General features: G+C 36.8%; 1 protein-coding gene across 1 annotated transcript in view; it reads right to left on the reverse strand.

The window, feature by feature from the left end:
• LOC140140979 (dynein axonemal heavy chain 5-like) overlaps positions 1 to 24,833 on the reverse strand; it is a 141,749-nt gene that overhangs the window by 101,309 nt on the left and 15,607 nt on the right. Inside the window, 22 exon segments of the mRNA XM_072162752.1 lie at positions 687 to 1,091; positions 1,775 to 1,855; positions 2,607 to 2,807; positions 5,552 to 5,569; positions 7,148 to 7,410; positions 7,669 to 7,883; positions 9,012 to 9,219; positions 9,942 to 10,093; positions 10,906 to 11,135; positions 12,130 to 12,195; positions 13,075 to 13,338; positions 13,744 to 13,839; positions 14,632 to 14,833; positions 15,652 to 15,771; positions 16,653 to 16,834; positions 17,892 to 17,990; positions 19,088 to 19,347; positions 19,876 to 20,056; positions 20,907 to 21,154; positions 21,599 to 21,698; positions 22,745 to 22,807; positions 23,895 to 23,927. Coding sequence (XP_072018853.1) covers positions 687 to 1,091; positions 1,775 to 1,855; positions 2,607 to 2,807; positions 5,552 to 5,569; positions 7,148 to 7,410; positions 7,669 to 7,883; positions 9,012 to 9,219; positions 9,942 to 10,093; positions 10,906 to 11,135; positions 12,130 to 12,195; positions 13,075 to 13,338; positions 13,744 to 13,839; positions 14,632 to 14,833; positions 15,652 to 15,771; positions 16,653 to 16,834; positions 17,892 to 17,990; positions 19,088 to 19,347; positions 19,876 to 20,056; positions 20,907 to 21,154; positions 21,599 to 21,698; positions 22,745 to 22,807; positions 23,895 to 23,927 — 3,687 coding nt within the window.

A 24,833-nucleotide genomic window follows, 5' to 3' on the forward strand; every position in this document is an offset into this window, starting at 1 on the left:
AAAGTGCTTTGCAACATGCTTTCAAGTATTCATAAAATTTATTGTGCATATGAACACTATAGCCTGGTATTTTCATTTCTTTCGTCTTATCTTCATGTACATTAAAATGTTTCTCATTGACCCATAACCTTTAATACCTTTCTGCAACACATAATCACTTGCCCCTGGGGTGCTTATGGGGTGCAAATAGTATGTCTGTTAGCACCACATACATGCAATCAGCAAGGTACGCATTCACATGCGAAGTACGCAACAGGTTGTTTGAGGATACGCAATGACAGTGTTATTCTAAAATGGACCAAACTTGTTTACAACTTTACGTCTTCAGTTGGGCGTACTACATGCACATGTGAGCATTACACGCAAAGTCTATGCATACAACGCACTACATACGCAAACCTCTACAAGCGAGTTATTCATATCAATACAGCCTACAGCCTAATACACCCAAAATCATGCGATTGTCCAATCAGATTATGTGTCTACGAACTAGACCACTCCCACTGAATAAGAATGGGCTTACTTTCCCCGAGTATATTATTCAGAGTAGCCTCCCATACTGATTATGATAAAGAATGGTATGGTAGAAATAGTGCAAATGATCTGAGTAACTAATAAGCATACTGCTGAACCCCACCCTCATTTCCCAATTTTACTTATTCCCTGATGATATCGGTAACACTCACCTGGTCATTGAGATTCTTCCAGCTGTATGACAAAGAATCTACCTTCTCAGCATTGCCATCATGGAAGAACAACTCATACTTATTCAGCATAGCATACGACTCCTCAATTGGTCCTATAGTCATATCTATACGAATCTCGTTTTCACGGATTTCATTCAACGACGCCATCGCTGCTCTCACATCATCCAGATCCTTGATTTTTCTTGACAGACGCTTATTGACGCTATCCAGGAATTCTTCTATCTCCGTCATGTCTTGTCCAGCCTTGGCATTCAAAGCCTGACCAAAGGCAAGTTTCCACGCTTTAGCTTCTTCGATAAGCGCCCTCTTGAGTTTGGATGTCATGCAGATGACGGAACCGATGCGGTAGCTTTCTGGCAGGTCTGTGATTCTGATTTCAAGGTTCTGTTGAAGGAAGAAAAGAATACCATGAATTATTTTACATACAAAACTGTTTGTACAGAATTTCAAATATGCATGATTCATGACAAAAAAAAGTGTGAGCAGCAGATCAGACCATTAATGAAACAGACCTTGCAAAAATTCAATATATTTCAAAATCTTTCATAGGAACTTACTTTATTTCATTTATAAATATTTTTATTTAAATACCTACATTGTATACCATCACATTTACTTCAGTTTCTATAATTTGAACAAATACATCATATCTACATGATGCTGCAAAACTGGAATGAGAAGACAATTGTTATAAATTATTGAAAACTCTGCATTTTTCCTGGTTCAAAAAGTTCAAAAAGCATGAAATTTACAAACCTAAGTCTGTTATAGGCAAAATATCTATTTCTCGATCATGAGAGCCAACTTGGGTATGCACAGGTATTTGCGTTGAGCATACTATACAAAGATCGGCACTTACGATGCAAACACAGCTTTTGAGAATTAACCAATTACACGTTAGCGCGACAGAAGGTACATCCTCTCATGATCGAGAATTAGTCATTTTGCCTATAGCAATCCTTTTGACAAGGCTGACATAAATAACCAATCAATTTACAAAGTGATCATGAGAGCTAACAATCAAACAAACACACACACATTTTGGCATACTCATAGTTTAGTCTTACCTGATAAGATTTGACCTGCGCATCAATCTCAGTTAGCAGAGGGCTGGCAGCCATAAACTCCTTCACTTTCTCTTGGGGTTCCTATGTGGTAAAAACAACACATTTATAATGGTACCGTATTTATTCTATTAAAAGCCCCTGGGGGCATGACATTTTTGAAAGAGGGGGTGTTTATTAGAGGTCTTTTTTACAATAATTCCCATAAAATCTTTTCGTAAGTTTAAAAATCATGATGAAATGACGAACTATGGATTAGGATCAATGACTTCCAGTTCACTTCCGGGTTTGTGATGTCATTTTACTTCCTCACAAAATATTTCAGCATTTTTTAAATATTTTGGTTTTAAAATGTTACTAATTTACACCTGGGTGGAATGAAGCAATTGGAAAGTAAGCCGTCTTGCTCAAGGACACAACAGACTGGCTGTGGCAAGGTTCAAACTTGCAACCTTTCTATAATAAAGCTTGCGCCCTAACCACTTGGCTACAGTGCGTCCTGTCTTTGTGTTCACTGATGACTTTATGGAATGGTTTGTAAGGGGTTGTCAAGATGGGCACCTTATCATCCTTGTTATCCTCCAACATAAATGTACAGGTTGCAAAACAATATCAGAAGCTTATAAAGTATCATAAAAAGCAGAGGGAAACTGCTAGTTGTGGATTTCCTTTATAATACCCTGCCACAGGTTTTCAAAATGGTGCATACACATGCACAGTAAACAGAATAAATGGTAGTGGTGAAAGGATAACCCTAGTTTTTAAGATTCTTCCATAAACTGCAAAGCACAGTTGCTTTCTTCACATATTAAAGATTTCCATATCACTCACTCACCTCACTCCATAAGCCAGAGAAGTCATTGAACTGATTCAAGACATCTTTGAGGTCTACTTTGAAGTTACTGACGATAGAATTGAGTTGGATCACGACTTTGATCACATCTTTGTGTTCACTGATGACTTTATGGAATGGTTTGTAGCTGGTTGATAAGATGGGCACCTTGTCATCCTTGTCATCTTTGTTATCCTCCAATTCCTATGTGGGGAATATTTAATAAATTGACGAACATTATTTAATTTTGCAATGTGAACCCAACGTCAATGCAATGATAATAAACACAGCCAAAATAAAAAGTCTCCACTAGTTCCAACCCCATTTAATCAGAGTCTGAGGAGTTTAATGCAAAATAATTCATATAATAATTTTCTATACACTTTTCTTCGAAGGTTGATACCAAATTTGATATCAAAAGTTTAATCATTGTGAGTACAGGAACCGTTGTTAGGAAATTCGTGCAATTTTAAAAATGACATAGGGAACTGTATCACGTAGCGGAGCTAGCGTGATTGCCAAGAATTACGTCGCCTGAATAGGCCGGCAGGTTAAAGGTTTACCCATGCATGTTTTAACATGTGCAAATCAAATACCCCGCTCTTTCAATTGTGCACAGGCAAGTGTACAATGATTCCTGTACAGGTTGCTTCAGGCCACATAATAAGCTGATACCATGCATTGACTTTTGCGTGGTCAATTCGTAATTTGTCATTTTTAAAATTGCACAAATTTCCAAACAACGACTCCTATGCTCACGATGATTAAAATTTTGATATCAAATTAGGTATCAACCTTCGAAGGAAAGTGTATAGAAAATTATTATATAAATTATTTTACCATAAACTCATCAGACTCTGATTAAATGGGGATGGAACTTGTGGAGACTTTTTAATTTGGCTGTGTTGATATGATAATATATGATCTTCTAAAATTCATTTCGTTATTAATTTTTTCAAACCTTTTTTTGGGTGCAATATTTGTAATGTTTACACATGTCCCAACTTGCACTCGTCCAAATTTGTTGCGCTTGTATGATCGCAAGATATAAATACCTCACTTTGAATTCCAATATTTTATATAGCTATCTACATTATCATTTTGATGCTCACTATTTACACATTGCAATTTATAACCCCATGAGCACAATCCGCCAAATAATCAGCCCCTAAAAACTGTTTTGATTGGTTACGAAGATAAATATCTTATGTATTGAGCCAATCAGGGATATGTTAAGAACAGTGAGTAAGGCACAAGGGGATGAAGCTTTAAATTGCTCAGAGATCTAATAGTGCCATTTTGATTGGTTACTCAGATAATTCAGGGTCGGATCCAGGAATTTTTGATAGAGGGGGCGCCTTTTGGTCGACGACGAAAAAATGGTGTTAAGGGGGTTACCCCCTCGAACACTCAATGGTTTTGGCCCATTGTTTGCTGTTCATGGCGAATTTGTTAATTTTTTAACATTTCTTTCATTTTTGTATTTTAAGTTAGGCGGCGCCTGTTGCTAGTAAAAAAATAGAGGGGGCACTCGCCAGCTGCGCCCCCCCCCTAAATCCGCCCCTGTAATTATATCATGTAATTAACAAATCAGAGTATTGTAAGAAAGACAGCAGTGCCTATATGGGGTTAAAATTAGAAATTTGGAATAATATTGAACAAATAAGTTTAAATTCAGGAATGATATTAATTTTGAGTAATGATATACATCAATGAAGACTTATTTGGAAGATGTGACATATGATTGACAGGAGTAAAAAGAGAGTGGGTATGGGTGTATGTGAGAATGTACTGTGGTCTGAAATTCAATGAAATGGCAAGAGTTATTATCAATAATTTATCGCAAATTAATACTGTGAAGTTATGGTGAAAGACCTTAAAACTTAATTCTTATTACTTCCGTGGTCTGTGCTGTGCGCCGAGCATACACAAGCGTAAACACATTAGTGATATTTGGCTGATCAACGGTCTTGACAACAAAATGGTTGACCCATTGGTCATCGTTGCGTAGAAGGGGACGAGACCTCACTACTTCTGCGCAATCGCTAATCACCACGGAAGTACTAAAACAATTACTTTAGGTGAAAGAAAAAGAAAAATAAGGGTAAAAACAACAAAAATCTTGCAACGACAGTGAAGTTCTTTGATGAGAAAGAATACACAATATGATGCATTAATCAGGACTGAGTTGCCTTGCACAAAAATGTGGAAAGTCTACACTAGCGATCGCAATTTATCCACTGTGACTGCTTTGGTGATAAAGTGCAAAAGATATCTGAAAATGGGTGTTGCCATGTGGTGAGCAAATGTTATTGATTAGAGGTTAATAACTGTGCATCGGTTATTTTGACGGCGTTGTGAAAAATCTAAACATTTTACCTTTGGAATCGAGGAATATCCTGAGGGGCGTAGCTCCAAGGGATATTCCAAGGTCTAAAGCAAAATGTTCAGATTTTTCACAATGACCGATATATTACTGATGCCAAGTTATTAACCTCATTCATAACCATCATTCATAACAAAATAACACAAAATTTTTCGCAAAAGTTTGTAAAAATAAACAATGTTTACATTTTCCCTTTTCAAAAATTGAACAAGCTAAAACAGGACGACCAATAACAAAAGTGTGCAATCTGTGCAAATGTGGTAGCGTGCAATCCAAATATGGCAGCCAACGCGCGCACAGTTTGTTTGACGTATAACACGGCGCGCACGGAGGTTACTAATATTAATGATGGAACAATTACGCATTTTGCGGTCAATATTAATTTATTAAATACTAAATTATGATTGGATCGCACGCATCGTGTATATTCATGAGGTTATGAATGAAATTCAGTGTTCAAAAAATGCTGTAAGCTTTAGAAATAGTTCAAGATTAATGAACATCAAAAACAACATAGTGATCTGGGTCATGTTAGTAGCTTGTTAATGTACACAATAATCACCTTTTCCCCAAGCACAGCCTACAGGGAAGAAAGAAGAAAAGTTAAGCATCATATCTACTGCTAACTACATTATACTAACACCATACTATTACTACTAGCAATAATGAAATTTGAACTACAATCTAGGCAACTGTACATACATACATTTGCCTAAGACAGTAAACAAGTAGTGGCTGCGTAGGTTTGAAAAATGATAAGTAAAAGAGTCCAAGAGGAGAAATAGTTGGTGTCAAACCACATTTATATAAATTTATTTGCGTAGCAAAATTAAACACAAATTTTCTGTCATAGACCTTTGTAAAGTGTCCCTTTGATGATCACTTGACAAAGGTCTATGACCATAAATTTGTGTTTAATTTTGCTACGCAAATAAATTTATATAAATGTGGTTTGACACCAACTATTTCTCCTCTTGGACTCATTTACATACATTTGCCTAGATTGCCTAGATTGTAGTTCAAATTTCATTATTGTTTACTACGTGGATGAATGATAATCTTCACAAACGTATTACTACTAGCAAGTTGGTATCTATGTTAATATCTATTATATATCAGAAAGCTGCTACATCTGGCCTTAGATAACAAAGATTTACACTTCTGCTCTATATAACGATCATCAATTGCAAGTGACACAAATCAAGCAAACAAAAACTAAACCATCTTTTGAATTACAGGTTTAGTGCACGTACCTTTAGAAGCTCAAAACAATATAATAAACATTAAAATATAAAACTGCAGTTTTTCTCAAAACAGGTACGTATTTCATATACAGTTGAGTTATATTTTTGAAATTTTCATCACTTCAAAATTCATACTGAAGAATTGACGAGCAATAAATATGCATTGCTTCAAGTGCTTAAATAAGGCCTTAAAAAATTGTTTGATTGGTGTAACCCGACCCTAGACTTTTTTCTTATTTTTTTGCAAAAAAAAAAAATTAAAATCAAAAAAAGAAAAGAAAAAAGTTCCAAAGCCTTTATCATACACAATTTACAGCTTAAAATGTGTGTGCAAAAAAAAAATAATAAAAAAAAATTGCCGACTGACCTACCCTAATTTTTTTATGTTACGCCAATCTAACAATTTTTTTCGGCCTACAGCTGAATTTATACTCGATCGCCGAGCGATTGCGATTAAACGCTTTTGAAAAGCGGACGGGCAATCGCCGAATTTTGCGATGCATCGCTCGTTGCTTTTGCATTTATACTTATCAGGGCGATAGCGATTGCAGACGACAATTAAAATATTCTAAATGCCTCAAAATACATTTTTAAAACACTAGTTGCTGTCAATAATTATTGCTTTGAATTAATTCATCACCAAAAGTTAATAATCGAGAAAGGTAAATTAATTAGCAAAATAATAGATCCAGTTGGTTGTATATGATTGGATGACGCATTCACGTGTCAAGCGATATCGCTGGGAAGTTGAGATTTCTTCAACTTGCAAAAGCGATGTCGTTTTTGCCTCAGCGATTTGAATCGATTGATAGGCTTGACGCTATGGAAATGTAAGTAAACACTGAGCATGCGTGGGAATCGCTTTTTTGCAAAAGCGATCGAATATAAATTCAGCTTAAGTCCACATTACTTACCTTCAATGCTGCTTTCTGTGCTAGGATAGTATGCTCCCAAGGTGGTATATCCTGAGCCATATGAAGTATGGCCTGCACAGCCTTATTCACAGCATGCTGTATATCATCCAACCCAGGCTTGAGGACTATGGATGGTATGGCTAAGACGATGTCAGCCATAAAGAGAGGAACACGGGCTGCTTCATTGTCCTGAGCTCCCTTGGTGTACTTGTTTGAGGCTGTCTGTAGGCGACGCTTGATGGTGTCCAATGAGAGACGAGTACCTGAGAAATGAATAGAGATGAGGGAGGTTATAAGTTGAGCACCCTGAAATGATTAGCAATGAGCAGCTTTGTGTTTGTGTTGGACATGGTGATATATCAGGTTAAACTGCTACCTGAAACGCTATGGACTCTTTTGTTCATTGTCATATCACATAAAACATAAGTGCATCAGTATTCCTGACTAAAGCTTCTCAGTATTGTATAGAAAATTCATGGTATGGAATCTTTATTCATTGCAATATCACATAAAACACTTACACTTGATGAGGGCATCAGTATTCCGTTGACTGAAGCTTCCCAGCATCGTATAGAAACTACATGGCAAGCATTCCAGGCATCGTTGTTTCTTATGTTTGGTATCCGGGGTGAGGCAAGGATAATTGTCTTGTAGATTCTCTTTACTTGATTCCCTTAGGTTGCCTTTGAGAAGGTTGACGAGTTCTGTCACTGCACGCTCCACAGCTTGACTTTGTCTGAATAAGAGAGAAGTTGTTATTTATTAATTGATTTCTTGATGAAATGTCCAAAGCTATAATCATGTACCTACTGCATACGCCGCATTCTTCATTAACTTGTGGAATACATCTCTTTTGATTTGATTAATTATGGGTTTATTACTCAGAAAATCAAAATTGAAAATGAGAAACATGTAATAATGACTTATGCAATTTGGTTATGAGGGTGACGATATTTTGATTACAGTACAAAGATTCATAAAAAATGCCTGAAATAAAGTATTTTGGCTCCAAATTTTTTTTTGGGGGGGGTCAGGTCTGGGCATTTTCCTTCTCACCTTGTTTGGTGATCCATAATAAAAACAAAAAAAAAGCGCAGTGATTTATAGTGTACTACACACAGGCACAACGCCTAGACATTGATCCACAAGCCTCAGCACACTTTACAGGTTGTCGCTGACCACTATGGCCCACATCATTCCACAAACTATTAAACAACAATTCAGGGACTTTGCTGCTTCAAGAGTGCACACAATAGACATTCCACAAATAACCTTCGCAACCAGGATCAGCTCCCCGAGTTTTGTACGGGTTACAACGAGACAAATTAGCAGTAAGGTCCTTGTCCAAGGGAACTTCAAGCTAACTCAATTTTTCCACAAGAGCGTACCAGGCACCGCCAGGGTTTGAACCCGCAACCTCTCGCACCATAGTCTTATCGATTGAGCTAACTTGACTAACTATAATCCATTATAAAAACTTACATTAAGAAGTATTGTATGGATATGGATATGGATATATACTATAATGTTTTGAACTGTTCACAAGTGTCCATTAATATAAAAAAAATCTCTGAAAATCAGTTCAATATTCATTTTGTACAGTTAACACTTTTTTGTAAATTTTCATAATTTGCGTTGGTCGGAAATTAACAATTTTGTTAGGAGGCCTAAGGAAAGACAATTCATGGAGTAATGCCCCTTAAAAAGTTGATTAAATAAATGAAACATCAATGCAAGGCTGCATACCTTTGACTTTGACCAGAGTATGATTAAAATCTCTTATAAATAATAATGCATACATAAAAGAAAAAGCGAGTAGCAATGGGTTATTCCACGCTACCCCTGTAGAAGATTTTTGACTTACCTAGTCAACACTTCGCATGCATCTCTACACACACCTTCAGTTGACTTAATGAAGGCATCCGTTGTGGTCGGGTCATGCTCTGGTAAATCACAGAGGGCGGTATGAGCCATGTCGTCAAGGACTGCATCAATACGGCAGTCTAGTAGGTCTGTGATCTGCTTGGTTAGATGACGAAGGAATTGGATCTCTTTCTTCACACTAGTGATGTCTATAATATAAATAATAAAATAGGTGTACAGTTATGGTTTGATTGACATCAACTGGAAACACTATGTACCTGAAGTTACTTTAGCACATTGAGAGAGGGTGCAAATCATGATTAGCCACACACCACTTGGGTCAGCCCCAAAGGAAGGAAGGAAGGAAGGAAGGAAGGAAGGAAGGAAGGAAGGAAGGAAGGAAGAAAGAAAGGAAGAAATGAAGGCACACCACTTTGGGTCTGCCCCAAAGGAAGGAAGGAAGGAAGGAAGGCACACCAATTTGGGTCTGCCCCAAAGGAAGGAAGGAAGGCACACCACTTTGGGTCTGCCCCAAAGGAAGGAAGGAAGGAAGGAAGGAAGGAAGGAAGGAAGGAAGGAAGGAAGGAAGGAAGGAAGGAAGGAAGGAAGGAAGGAAGGAAGGAAGGAAGGAAGGAAGGAAGGAAGGAAGGAAGGAAGGAAGGAAGGAAGAGAGATGCATATAGAAATGTATGCACTTCATCTTTTCCACAAAGTGAACTGTAATAAAATTATATTACCTGAATGGGTGACTCCATTTGAAATCTACACACCTGGTGTTGGAGACTTATGTCATGTCTTCCATAGGAGGTGTATCATAGATTTCAACTGGAATAACCCAATACAGTGACAAGGCATGCATTACATTACAAGTCAATACAATACTGACAATACCACAGATATTGAAAACTTATTTCCAAAAAGGATTACTTACATCCATTCAAGCTGAGTGATGTCCAATTCAAGCTAGTCAATCCAGGTTTGAGTGATTCCTCAACACGCTCACTAAATGGTACCATCAACGGCTGCATAATGGTTAGTGTACTACTCATGATCTCTTTGTAGTCTTTCAATATCTCAGATAAACTGTAAAAAAGTGAAAATCAGATTAGATTTACTATGTACAAGGTACCACAATAAGCAAACTGATGGCTGTCTTATATGTGGCACAGTGAAGAGAAATGTCACCAATATTGATTTTGAGATATTGATAACAACAAGAGATACATTCTTACGTTGATACATTTACTTTGTTTTTGAAGTTGGAGAATCACTTTGTGACCAGAAGTCCAATTTTATATGGGGTTGGAACATACTGTAGCAATTTTATAATGCACAGAGTAAAAAAAATACCATTTTCAACATATCTCTTGATCTTGACACATATTTATCAAACTTCCTAATACATGTATGTCACTTAGCATTCCATTGAAAGGTCATGTTATCGTTATTATTGTTTGACTGTGACACATTCACTCAAACTTAATTGTCTTTAGCTTACAATAGGGTACTCTTTTAGGTATATACAGCATCATTCCTCACTGGTTCTGTACATAGAATTATTTACCCTCAAAATGAGATTCTACCACCAAATTGTGTGACGTGTCTGCATATACACACTCAATTACTGCAAATTGTGTTAATATCAATATATTTTACTTCCAGAAATGTCTTGTGACATTTTGCCAGAAGCATCACAAATTATTAATTAAAGTCCTATACTTTGTCTATGTTTTCTTTAACACGCACACTATTGTAGACCAGATAGGTCAACTATATCACTCTTCAGCATATTAGTAAAAGCCTAACAAGTCCCCCGATTACAAGCTGATCAAATTATAACAGGACTGCTAACAACCAATGCATGACACTCTACACACACAAGATTGTTTACTTACGCAACATAGTTAGCCTTGACTGTGTCTTCCTTTAACACCAGCACCCCAGCTGCCTCAGGGATCTCCAAGTTCATCTTACTCAGGTACTTAGCTTCTGAGATCAACTCAAACACTTGTGGGTCAAAGTTCACAAAGAGTTCCTTAGTCTCTGGGTGACGTACCAGGAGAGAGGAGTTCAGACCTGAACGTATGGTGTCTACAGCACGGAACCAGCCACGATGATAGAGTAACTATTGGAATGATGTGAAAAAGATGGTGAATACTGATGACATTTGATTGTGGCTAAAAACAATAACTTGAACCCCATGGGTACTACCAGCCAAATTATCAGCCTCTAAGAACTATTTTGATTGGTTACAAGGAGGGATATATCATGTATTCATACTAATTAGTGCCCCTCCAGTCAAGTTGGTAGATTAGGCCAAAAAAAAAATTGTTTGTTTGTCCACGTCCGACCGACCCTGTACTCTGGTTCCGACCGTGTCTTTTTTTAAATTTATTTATTTTTATTTGCGTTGAATGTGCTGGTAAAACAGTGGTTAGTATAAATTTAAAGAAAGAAAATGTAAAGAAAATCATAGATACTAAAAATAAATGAACAGTATAACATGCAGAACCATCTCAAGAGTTAAACCAGTAAAGTGCTGTGTGTTTTGACTTATTTACCAGTCTTCAAATTGTCAGTTTCAAGTGCAATATCTGTAAAAAATTAAAAAATCAAAAAAAATCCGACCTACCGACCCAACTGTTTCATAAGCCTCTATGGACAAACAAACAATTTTTTTTTTTGGCCTTAAGGTTGTGTCTTCCATAGTATGTACAGATTACAATGGCCCACTGATTAAAAATGTGAAAGCACAGCATTGATTTGATTGTGGAACTGACTTGTTACTACCTTGTTTCTAGAGTACTTGAAAAAATAGGGGGTTGGCTTTTAGCTAAAGGTGGGCTTAAAGCTGCATGGTTACAGTATTCACAATTGCAATCATAGGAGAGAACAATGCACAACAGTTATGTATGCATTGTATTTCATGCACTATTTGCAAGAGGGGAAAATAATGATAACAGTAATAAAATGTTATACCAAATCCTTTTTAAGCGTAGTCCTCGCATAGTGATGCACGAGACATCAAGCATGTGAATAGGACATTGCGCAAAATGATACGCACTGGACGGTTAGTAGTACGCTTAATACGTGAAAAGGATTTGACATTATTAAATTACCTCGTATTCCAAAAGAACTGCAGCCATCTTGTTGAAATTCCGAATGGTCCTCTTGGCCTCTGGGCTCTAAAAATGGATTCAAACAAACAAATATTGTAACCAGTTCATTGAAATAATTATTATCAACTAGCTTAATCCACTTTCTTTTCATTGCCTGTGCATGGAATTTCCATCACAAATAATTACTGGAAACAAACAACACTGAATCTATTTATCTATATATTCAAGTGAATGTTAATCCAGGGATGTTTATATGTGTTGGTAGATGAACAGCCATTCAACACAAATTCATAGATTGAGACAATGTCAAGTGCTGAAGACGTACAAATCAGGAGTGACAAGTGCTTGGCAATTCTGTCACTTTACACTTCACTGATTCAACCTAAGGTAATCTCAGGTCAATTGTGATGTCACCACCATCACAGTTCTCCTGATGTCGGAAGTGTGTTTTCACATCAAAATAGACTCGGACAATGTCAAAATGTTGAAGCTCTACAAATCAGGAGTGACCAGGGCTTGGAAATTCTGTCACTTTACACTTCACTGATTCAACCTAAGGTCAATCATCAGGTCAACACCATCACAGTTCTCCTGATGAGGAAGTGTGTCTTCACATCAAAATATTGAGGTAACTCTCAATTTGTTTTTTGAATTGAATGATTGTTTGAACTAACATCCATGGCCTGATGATGCATCTGAGATAGGATGTGAAATATTGCCACTCATAAAAACGTAAGTCCAGCAGATCTGATCATAATCTCAAGTTCATAGTTGTTATTACCTGGATGAATGATAATCTTCATAATTGGATTGTTTGAACTGTTATTGCTATTCATGCAATGATTTCCATTCAATGAATCTGTGACACTTAGAAACTTTACACCCACATGTCACTGGAAAATATATTGTTAGAAATTTTAAAAAAAATAAATAAAAATAACTTACCCTAAGAATTTCTGGTTTCTTCTTGAATGCCCTCATTGGTACATCAATCTTCCTATACAGCTGTCTTGCCCAGGTGATCTTACCAGCTACCGGTGGGAAATTACGAGGCACAGGTGGGTCGTCTTTACCCTTCTGATACAGTTTACGCACTGTCTCTAAGTCACGGCTGTAGTTGGATAATACTTTCATGTATTTGTCATTCAGATTCAGGTGGTTACCGCCAATTTTCTCAAACTTGGTGAGAAATTCCAGGGCTTTGTCAGTCTAGAAAATAAATTTAATTTGAGAGTTGATTTATTCATGATACATGCATATACAATAGAGCAGGAAAAAAGGAGAACATACAAGTACTAGTCAACAAGGTCCCTTGATGAAATAACAAATTTATGCAATGAAATCAACATTGGGTTATTCCAGTTGAAATCTATATACCCCTTATGGAAGACATGATCTTAATCTCCCACACAAATGGAGTCACCCATATAGGTAACCAATCTGAAATTCTCACTCCCTGTGAGGGAGATTAAGATCATGTCTTCCATAGGGGTGTATGGATTTCAACTGGAATAGTCCATTAACAACTTGCATTTTCGTCAAAAGCACAGATTGCATTATTTTGTGATTTATAGTGTACACAGCACCTCCTTTACAAGAGTAATATGTACTTACTGTGAGTGGTTTTTCAAACCAGTTGTCCACAAATGTCTGCAGCTGATAGTGAATGCTGTCAATTTGAGCTCGAAACTCCAGGTAGTCTTGATCAAACTGCAAATATAAACATGAATACAATAATTCACTCAATTGCCCAAAGGAAATAGACTAAGAGAACTCAAAACTTGCATACCAATGCATAACACTATTGGAAAACATCTATATTGAATTATTATTCATGGGGGCAAAATATTGTTACATTGGAAAACTTTGTGAAGTTTCATAATCAGGCAATTTAGAGTGTGAACCGTACAATGGGCTTGCACATATGCCACATGCATATCACAAACATACGCATATCACAAACATACGCATATCACAAATATACGCATATCACAAACATACGCATATCACAAACACACCCCACACATGCTTGAACTTGACTGAATTTCGCCGAATGCATAGCAAAACATTACACAGGTACACAATTTTCTTATCACTTCTCATCAATCTGGGAGGTCAGATTTTTTCATATTGTATTTTGTACATCACATTGAGGATGGTACCAAAATAACCAGATTCCCAAGATTCCAAGAAGCAAAAATGTATTTCACAGCAACCTAGTATGGGCAGTAACCTCCATGGGGGATGATGCTATCACTTGTTCGTTCATAACATCTAAACGGAACATACTGCAGGCCTAAAATTTCACTGCGATTATGAAAAATAATCAGCTTTATTCCAATGCCAAAATCTCCATGTTGATTTGGATGAGGGTGTCAATCAGGTCTCTCCCCTTTAAAATTCATAACATATCCTCAGCCAGAAAATGTTAAAATTCTACACATATTCATTCACAAAGCATACATAATTTGCGAGCTAATAAAGTCTTCTTCAAATACTAACCTCTCCTTTCCTATGGTCCAGTACATCATACGTCTTCTTCTTGTAAGTGGACACAATTCCTTGGAATCTTACAAAGATTCCATCGATACCTTCTATCTTGACATCATTCATGGCATTGAGACTCTCCATTGTATTCACCATGTCAGCGATACGTTCCAGACGCTTACAGAATGTGTCAAATTTACCAAAGATGTAGTTCTCACTGGAGGGAGGGAGAAGAATAGGCAGAATTGAGATAAATATATGTATACACAAGCATTGGTCCATTCCAGTTGAAATCCATACACTTTTTATAGAAGACATGACCTGAATCTCCCACACAGGGAGTGTAGATTTCAAAATGGGGTTATCTGAACAGGTGGCTCCATTTGAAATCTACACCCCCTGTGTGGGAGATTCAGGTCATGTTTTCCATTGGACATGTATGTATTTCAACTGGAATAGACCATTATTGATTTAATAGAGAATGGATTGATGACAGACCTGCGACATAGATATTGAAATTGACTTCTCATGTTTACTGACTAATCAAGATATCAAATGTTAATATGAACACAATTATTTCACAAAATATATGATTCATCATGTGTAAAATAATATTGAATCAACCTTAATTAATTGCAAATTTCATAAAACAGGCCCCTTGTATGTTAACAAGATATATAAAAGTGTGATTCAATTTAAAGTGACAAAACTTCCAAAACTAAAAGTTGGACTTTGCTGATAATAAATGAAACATTTACATCTTCAAAGATTCAACCTGCAAAAGTTTTTCCCCCACTTTTTAACTGCAATCAATTAGATCAATCACATGCTTAAATCAGAGCTTTTACAAAGTGCAAAATTCTGCCACTGAAATGCTGATTTATCTCCCATACATGTTACCCACAATGCACTCTTATCTGAGATCAATTGGCAATGTGAAAGGGCTTATGACCAAAATTATGCAGGCCTGATGATCAGACATTTGGATTTTATATTTGGCAAAATACTGAGAAGGAATTATGATGGTGATGGTACCTGAATTCAAACTGCCTCTCCTCTGGTGTTTCCCTGAGTTTTTCCTTGGTCTTATGGAATGACTTCTGATACTCCTCATTCAAGAAGATACAATCATTCAATCGTCTCAGCAACTCTGCCCTATAAACATTTAAAAAAACACATTCGAAAGATTACAAGTTAACACATCAGAGTATTTGCAATATACTGTGAATACAAAAAAAGGCAATGCTGTTTGACTAGGTTGTGCCCAGCTTAAGCAAATTTTCATTACAACCCCAACTTTTCTCTAGACTTAAAAGCTCTTGGAACAAATTCATCAGGACCGTTCATAGTTCAATCAGTTTTTGTATCTGAAAAAGAAACTTTTCTACTTAATTAAGACTTCTGCGCTGTCAGGCAATTGTTGCAAGATGCCTCTATTGATGTAGCCTTTACATGTAGTGATCATCTGGTTATCATAAAGACTGATGTCATTCTCTCAGACGTGTTGTAATAACATGACATTTGTTTGTTTTTCTGTTTGTTTGTCTGCATCTTACCTGTCATGTTCCCATATCTTCATGACATCTCTATTGATGTAGCCTTTACAAGTAGTAATCATCTGATTAGTGACTTTAACAATGAATGATACCATTCTCTCAGATGTGTTGTAATATTGTGACATTTGTTTGTTTTTCTGTTTGTCTGTCTACATCTTACCTGTCATGTTCCCATATCTTCATGACGTCTCTATTGATGTAGCCTTTACATGTAGTAATCATCTGGTTAGTGACTTTAACAATGAATGATACCATTCTCTCAGATGTGTTGTAATATTGTGACATTTGTTTGTTTTTCTGTTTGTCTGTCTACATCTTACCTGTCATGTTCCCATATCTTCATGACGTCTCTACTGATGTAGCCTTTACATGTAGTAATCATCTGGTTGGTGACTTTAACAATGAATGATACCATTCTCTCAGATGTGTTATAATAACTTGACATTTGTTTGTTTTTCTGTTTGTCTGTCTGCATCTTACCTGTCATGTTCCCATATCTTCATGACATCTCTATTAATGTAGCCTTTACATGTAGTAATCATCTGGTTGGTGACTTTGACAAAGAGCGATGTCATTCTCTCAGACGTGTTGTAATATCGTGAGATACTATGGATCATACGGATGGCATTCATAAGGCTGGGAATGTGTTCCACCATTTTAGCCTAAACAGAAAAGGGGGAAAAGACAAAACACAAAAAAGTTTAAGTTTGTATCCTTGGATCAAAAGTAAACAAAGGAAAATTTAACATCAGGGCCTACCATAAAGATTCGCCTAATGGCCAATTAGTCATGACTTACACCTGTCTGAATTCACAATACCTGCATCAGTCAAACAATAGGCAAAGCACATTTATATGGCATTCTGGAAATATCACTAATTGATTTGTCCCATATATGTTATATTATTATTATATGTGATGCGATCAAACAAAATCAGTCGGAACTCAGAAATATTAAATTTTCAGTTTCTTATAAGATAGTAAGAGGCATTTACAAAGCTGCATTTTGCAGAAAACCCTATTAAAATTGAACAACCTGTTCTATAGATATGAGCAATGAAAGAGTTTCCAAAACAATAGGAAACAAAAGGAAATATATCCTTTGTTTGGCTATATCTCAAAATCGATATTTACGAGTTCCGACTGATTTTGCTTGATCACATCACATGTTAGGGAACAGAATGTACCTTCATGCATGCATATACTTTGATCAGCTCGTAATCGAAGGGCCTTATAACATCGCGGATTACTATCAAAATATTTTATTATGAGAATTTTCTTGTGACATCTCGCCAGAAGCATCACAAATTATTAATTCAAGTCCTATACTTTGTCTACTTTCTTCAACACACACAATAAAGACCAGTCAGGTTAGCTATTAGCACTCATAATGTGGGTCTACTTTTCGGGGTTGTGGTAAAAGCCTAACATTTCCCGCCTATTAGGAGCTGATCAAAACTATAGGCGCTATCTAATGGCCGAGAGCTGGGCATAAACAACATTACTGCCCGGCTACTTTAGCATGATTATCGTGGTATAGAAAAAATATAGTCAAATTGCATTTGTAAGAATATTAAATCTTACTTTTTGCGAGTATCTGATGAAATACAATCACCAAATGTTGGGAAATATATGAACGGGTTCATTGAATGAATTGAGGGCATGGTCGTTATCATATGCCTTCAATTCTATTAATGCCTAATTAAGTAAGTGTACTTACTGGTTCACACTTGACAAGAGGTCCAAAGAACTTATCCAGGGTGTAGAGATACTTGACGTTGTCTTTGGCTTCATTGGCAGCATCTGTAATACGGCTATCCTGTACAAACACAATGTAATTAACGAAAGATAAACAAAACAAGCACCATTATGTAACACTAAGGACAGGGAGAATGTGTGATGCACAAAAAAACACCAAAATTTGTGCATTTTGGGTATAATCACGCGTTATAGATCCAACCGCTAATTTTAAGATGTTCCCAAAATGACCATTTTCAAGTGCTTATTATCCAAAAACTTGGAAGTTTTCACTAAAATCAAAGAATCCATAATGATCTGCAACACTATATTATAAAAATATAGAAAATAGTCTGTTGCAAAAAATTGCAAGAAAGATAGTAGAATTTTTAAATATTGCGAATTCAAATGTTTTTGGGAAGAAAATTCACACATTTTGAAAAAAAAGTACAAATTGTGCATTTTCAAAAACTGGCGCATCCATTTTGCTCTCAAAATCATGCATTTCCCTGTGCTTATACAACACCTTTCGAGTAATCCCCCCACAAACATACTATTACCTGGAATAGATCCACCAGGATTGTAATGCCAAATTAAGATCAATAACGGTGTAGATAAATCCAAAAATCGACTCGCTTTTCGCCAGTTTTGTCACCCAGATCGGGCAACTTCCTCAGTAATGCAATGATCCACCTGTTTTCCTGTGAGAATTCTCATCACTAGGGTTAACCGATCTTATCAGTGGGTCATATATGTGACTTGAATAATTATATGCCTTCATGATTTACCGTCTCCTGTCCCCCCTCTCTCTATCCATAATGCCTTGTGTTATTTGTGTATCCATCTTGTGTGTTTATTTGAGTCCTTTTCCAGAATCTTTGCCACCTCCCAGTCTATGACATGATTCTCCTGTGCCCCATGGTCAGTGATGGCCTACTTGTGCTGTTATGAAACAAATTCTTTTCTTTTTGCTCTGGTGTATATATGTCCTGTCTAACAGTGAGTACAATTTTGGATTTGTCTGTATAATAATGATTGAACTTAAACTTATAACTGTTTACATAATCTTTGAGAGGAATAGTAATGCAACAATCATTATACCCCATTGTAGTGATAAAGCTAGACCCAATCTGTAAAAAAACCCCAATAACAATAATAACAACAAGAAACCATACTAACCAGTTCTTTCCAATACTTGAGTGCTTTAGACTTTGCTGTATGCAGTACACCAACCACTGCCTTGCATCGTGGACTCTTGATCTGTTCCAACAGACTGTTGAATTTAGCCATGCGTTTCTTCCAATGGTCCAGCTCTGCCGATGGGCCGATGTTATCAGCTTCTTTCCTCATCTGTTCGCTCTCTGTAAGGACTTGCTCTATCTGCTTTGCCCATTGATCAATGAGGTCTTCTAGCTTCTCAACAGTGTCAGGAACAGAGGCTGTTTAAGCAGAACAAGAAAGAATAATATAATGATGTATATTCATACATGTAGCGGTAAGCGAAAACAGAAAGTCCGAGATCAAGGAACATATTGGCAGAAGCAAATGGCACCAGATTGACTAAAAAGAGATTTGAAGGACTTCCCTCATAGGGTCTCGGAAGCAATCCATATCAGACATAAAGACCCAGACTGAACCGTGACAAAGGATTAGACATCGCCCCTGTTTGGGACAATCATTTAGGCTAGCCTCCCCTGACTTAACTTGTTGTGGGGGTTCAACACTCTTCACGCACAACAAGTTTGTTTTACCTTCCCAGCACTACTTATGCCGGTGACCAGCACCCATTTATACACCTGGGTCAAGGGACTATATAGTTAAGGGCCTCTTCTAAGTGCACAACATGATAGGGCCTCCACTAGGGTTTCAGGAGTCAGAGCTTGTACAGTCCAAATTCCTTCCATAAAAGAGGCACTTGCAAGACAATGCCAATCATTGTGATATTTTTCCCACAGTAGAATACATACCCGCTGCCTGGAAGTCACTAGGGGTCTTGAGTGAGTCTAGCAATGATTCCAGCTGTTCATGTTCACACAGCTGTACTTTGCTAACCATCTGAGACTGGGCTGTGGTTAGACTGCTCACAAATCTTTCCAACTGTTCTAAGAAATCATCAACTTGACTGTTGTCTTTGATTTCTCCCCAAGTCTGAAACAAATAGAAAAACAATTATTTTAAATTGGATATTCTTAAATAGTTATAAATAATAATCGCGGCAATCTGATTGGCCTATCTTTATAATCTGAACTATGTTATATCTCATTATATAAGTGCATATGACGACTTCACATAAGAATATGCATCACAAAGCAGTGATCATGTGCACGACTCTATGGATTCCCCAACTTCCTGCACAGGAGTGAACTTGATAAAAATGGTCACAAAAGTGGATGTAAATTACATCCCTACCTAATTATTTTAAATTGGATCTATATATAATAATCTTGCCAATCTGATTGGCTTACCCTTGTATCCGAACCACTACATATTGCAATAGATAAGTGTGTATGATGTATGACAACAACACATAAGAATATGCATCACAAAGCATTGATTGTGTGCGCGACTCCATGGGTTCACCAACTTCCTGCAGAAGACTGAACTGAAATATGGTCATAAAAGTGGATGTAAATTACATCTGTACAGAATAGCTACTAATGACTAGCTAGATACCTTCCCAATCCTAGAGTCTTGTGCAATTTGGCCAAATGTTTATTATGTATCTACAATAACCTAAAAAAAATTAGAAGCTGCTTTCCATTTGAAATGGGCTATTCCAGTTGAAATCCATACACCACCTAAGAAGACATGACCTTAATCTCCCACACAAGGAGTGTAGATTTCAAATGGAACCACCCATTTAGGTAGCCCTAATTGAAACTCATACTCCCTATATGGAAGATTAAGTTCATGTGTGTATGGATTTCAACTGGAATAGCCCAAGCATAAAAATTCTGCACCAATGTCATCCCCTTCAATTTCTCCCATATAGCATTACCTCCTGTGACTTCAATGCAGGCACCATAACAAGTGATAGCAACTTCTGGAAACCATCTAGAATCTTGCCTCCTGTGGCATCGACACTCCCGAAATTGACCTCATTGGCAATGTTACTGGCTGTGATAGCTTTGGAGCTACTACGTATGAAGAAATAACACATGCCGTTGAGCCCTTCAGCTGCTCCGGTGGTGAGGAAGAGCCTCTTCTGAGTCGGCTGATTGGCAACACTACCGGTAGCTCCTACTCCTAGAGAGTAATAGTAACAGTAAAGAAATTAGAATGCTAAGTAAACCACAAAGACGCATCAGACCTGAGTTGTTAAACGGTGATGAACAATGGTGAAACATGATTGAATCCCTTTCAACAATGAAAACAAGCTAAAATCGTCTAATTTACATGATTATTTCACGAGGAATGTCAGAAGTTGAGTACAGATCATTTGGACTCACCCTGTATTATTTAAATACATGTATCGGAACACAGGTGCTCTAAAACTGAAACTATTATCTAAGATCGAATTAAAAAGACTAGTTAGCGCCTGACGTCAGGGTAAAGGCGTGGTGTGATTGGTTGCTGACCTGCTCAGTACGGCATTTGGGTCTGGTTGACAGGACGTCATACGCAAACTAGTCTTTTTAATTCGGTCTTTAATTATAACAAGCAAACAAACATAAAATATGAGTAACCTACCATTACGAGAATACAGCGTTTCCCTTGATGGAGCCTCCTGATAAAAAAACATCAGCTTACGTGGGCCATTGGCAGCGAAGAAATTCTCCAACAAGTCAAACTAAAAAACACAAAACAAACAAACACCTTAGTGATTTGCAAATGTTCTTGTGTACAAATCCAAAAGTATTTTGGTATAAAGATCTTAAACATACCTCAATGAGTATAAGAAAGTTTTAACTTGTAACGTCTCACGACTTTTATATTCAGAGCTGTGGTAGCCTGCGGCTTGCATCCACAAGCCTTCGGAGCCACTGGTTTATTCCGTGGTCGTCAAGTGACCGCTGGTGTTTCTCGGGTCACATGACTTGATGATGTTGTCATAGCTGAGAGGGAGGATGTGCCTGCCCTGGTCCCTGTTCAGGTTGCAGTCTCGTCTCTTGATGTGAATGGCTTCGCGCCCTCCCCTACTGTACCAGTCACTTTCACAGTCCAACACGCGGACATTGTCCCAATCAATGCGGTGCTTAGCCCTCATAGCGTGCTCTCCAACCGGAGAGCTAGGTCTTTTATGTTCCTTGAGTCTATTTCGTAGAGGGCGGGCACTCTCACCAACATAGACTTTGTTGACTTTTCGTACTACACCGAAGGACTTTCTCAAATTGACTGATCAACGCTCTCTCTTTGGAAAGTTGATCAATCGATGCAGAGCTGGCATATTTCATCTTGGATCGGATCTTGTCTTGTATATCAATGCTCTCTGGAATATCCCAATTCTCTTCCTTTAGTTTAGTATGTCAGATATGAAAAGTTGCAGTACAATATGTAGAATATTGGACTTTTCACATTTTGCTTGAGTTTATTAAAATCTCCAGCAACAGACTATGGAGGAACTGTTAGCATTCAGAGGATATGGCATGGCATCATTTTTATGTTAACCCCATGAGAACTATCTGCCTATTGGTCAAAAAGAAGTTTTCATTATCAATTGGACCAATCAGCAACATTGTTAAAATAATTTCACCACGCAAAAAAATTGGGATGAATTATTTGCTCCATTCTGATTGGTGATTAAAATGAAGATATCATGTAATTGACCAATCAGAGGTAATGTTAGATTGGCAGGTAGTTCTCAGGGGGGTTAAAAAAGAAATTGGGGTCACTGACCTTGTCATCTCCAAGTAAGAAGTCCTCTACTTGAGTGATCTCAATCCTAATGCTTTCTGCCAGCTGTATAGCAAATAAAACATACATGTAAATAAAATCAGCCTTGATTAGAAATTGATAAATAATTGGTATACAATAGGTGCAAATCCCATCCCATATACACACAGATTAATAAGATATAGATAGTGCACAAATTTGCAGAGTCTGGCTTCGTTAGATAAGATAAGATAACTGTACTTCCATCAAAGAAATCTAGAAAATAAACCTATGACTGAGGAGATGCATCAAAACCTGAAGCCTATAAATGATGAAATACCACAAGGCCAAAAAAAAAGTAAAATGTTGTGTTGCCCTCATGGAAAGTTGGGTCGCTTTTTTTTAAACCTTCAGTTTTTAGAAAATCCCCCCAAATATTAAATAATGCTTCTTCCATTAGGGACATTTTGTCAATTTTGACTACATGATACTTGTTAGATAATCAAATTACGACTAGTCTTTCAATAAAATATATTAATTTAAAGTGAAAAATATTGATTTTTTGAACATATCTGTAAAAATTGCCATTCAAAAAATAATGCGACCCTGATTTTTCAGGATTTAGTGTTGGTCGCTGAAGGCAACAGAACTGGCCTAATAAATCAAATATGCTAAACAAATATACTCAGGAATCTAGAAAAAAGATAATGGATTATAGTGACAGGTGCCATCAATATATCTCATCCATTAATTGTGCTATGAAGTACATAAGACAAAATTGTGATATCGATGTTCACACTGTACAGGCTGGCTGTCACCAAGTCATTTCTAAAGCACAATACTATTTTTTGCATAAATGCAAGGTATACAATCCTGTGCTTCAGAACAGATAAAAAATATGTAAAAATAAGCCCTCATAAATACCGTAAAGCAATGAATGTTCGTGTGCATATAGATTTTACGACTGCTGGGGTTTTTTTATTCATAAAATTTTCATGCACAGGAATCATGCACCTCTTTGAAGGATGTTGGCGGACCTCAAATTTAAGATTTGTAGACCTCTTCTGTATCAAATTTTTCCTCCTTGAAACTCTCCCCTCAATGATGTGAGGGTATTTGAAAGCTTCAAAAATACATTGAGATTTTGTCTTTTCTTGTAGAGAAAAAATCTTACCTTCCCAAATATGAATTGATGTCTTGCATCCATCTGGTAAAAATTGAAAATAAAAAGAAAGAATTATAAAAATGCATCAATACACACAAGACACTTCATGAAAAATAAGATTCTCTGAGTAAATTCTGTGTTTGACCATCTCCGGGGTTTTATGATCTGCAGGGAGGGGAACTATAAAATGTTATTTCCCCCTAATTATCACGCATTACTGTTTCTGGACCAAACCTTACACTCCCACCACAGATATTTGTCCCCTTAAAATTGATTAAATATCAAAACAGAATGATGCAAGTTTCTCCATAAACTTTTTCATAAAACCACTTGTTTTATAAAAATATAAAATATCATTACATTTCTGGTCAACAGGTGAACAGAGTAGTCCTGGTTTCAACAGAATTGCATGTCGTCAGCCTACTACGCTAAATGCCTAAGTCATTTTTTGTAATTTTGAGAACAAAGTACAAAATATGGTTCAAGCATGCATTTTAACATATTATTCACTAATCTTTGCACAAGAACAAATCATAATGATACAGATGAAAGGGAATAATCCAAAATAATTAAGGTGATTACATAACTGATGCATGCCTGAACCACATTTTGTACTTTGTTCTCAAAATTACAAAAAAAAATGACTTTGGCAATTAGCGTAGTAGGCTGATGATGTGGTATTGAGTTCACAATTGATCTGAATCAGCATCCGATTGGCCAGATCTGTTCTCCACATGATCGGTGATAGGTTTTATCAGATAAAAGGTAGATTAGAGTAAACCCTAGTATTGTCTGCATCTCCTATTGCCTCCTCAAACCCTACCTGTTCCCAGATGGGAACTCCCAACATATCGACATTTTTGAAGGAACTTGTCTCACAAGCAAGCAAGTTAACAAGTCAAAACAAAGAAACACATATAGATACAAACAAGATGCACAAAATCATTA

The sequence above is a fragment of the Amphiura filiformis genome, chromosome 19, assembly GCF_039555335.1.
Source record: "Amphiura filiformis chromosome 19, Afil_fr2py, whole genome shotgun sequence".
Taxonomy (NCBI): domain Eukaryota; kingdom Metazoa; phylum Echinodermata; class Ophiuroidea; order Amphilepidida; family Amphiuridae; genus Amphiura; species Amphiura filiformis.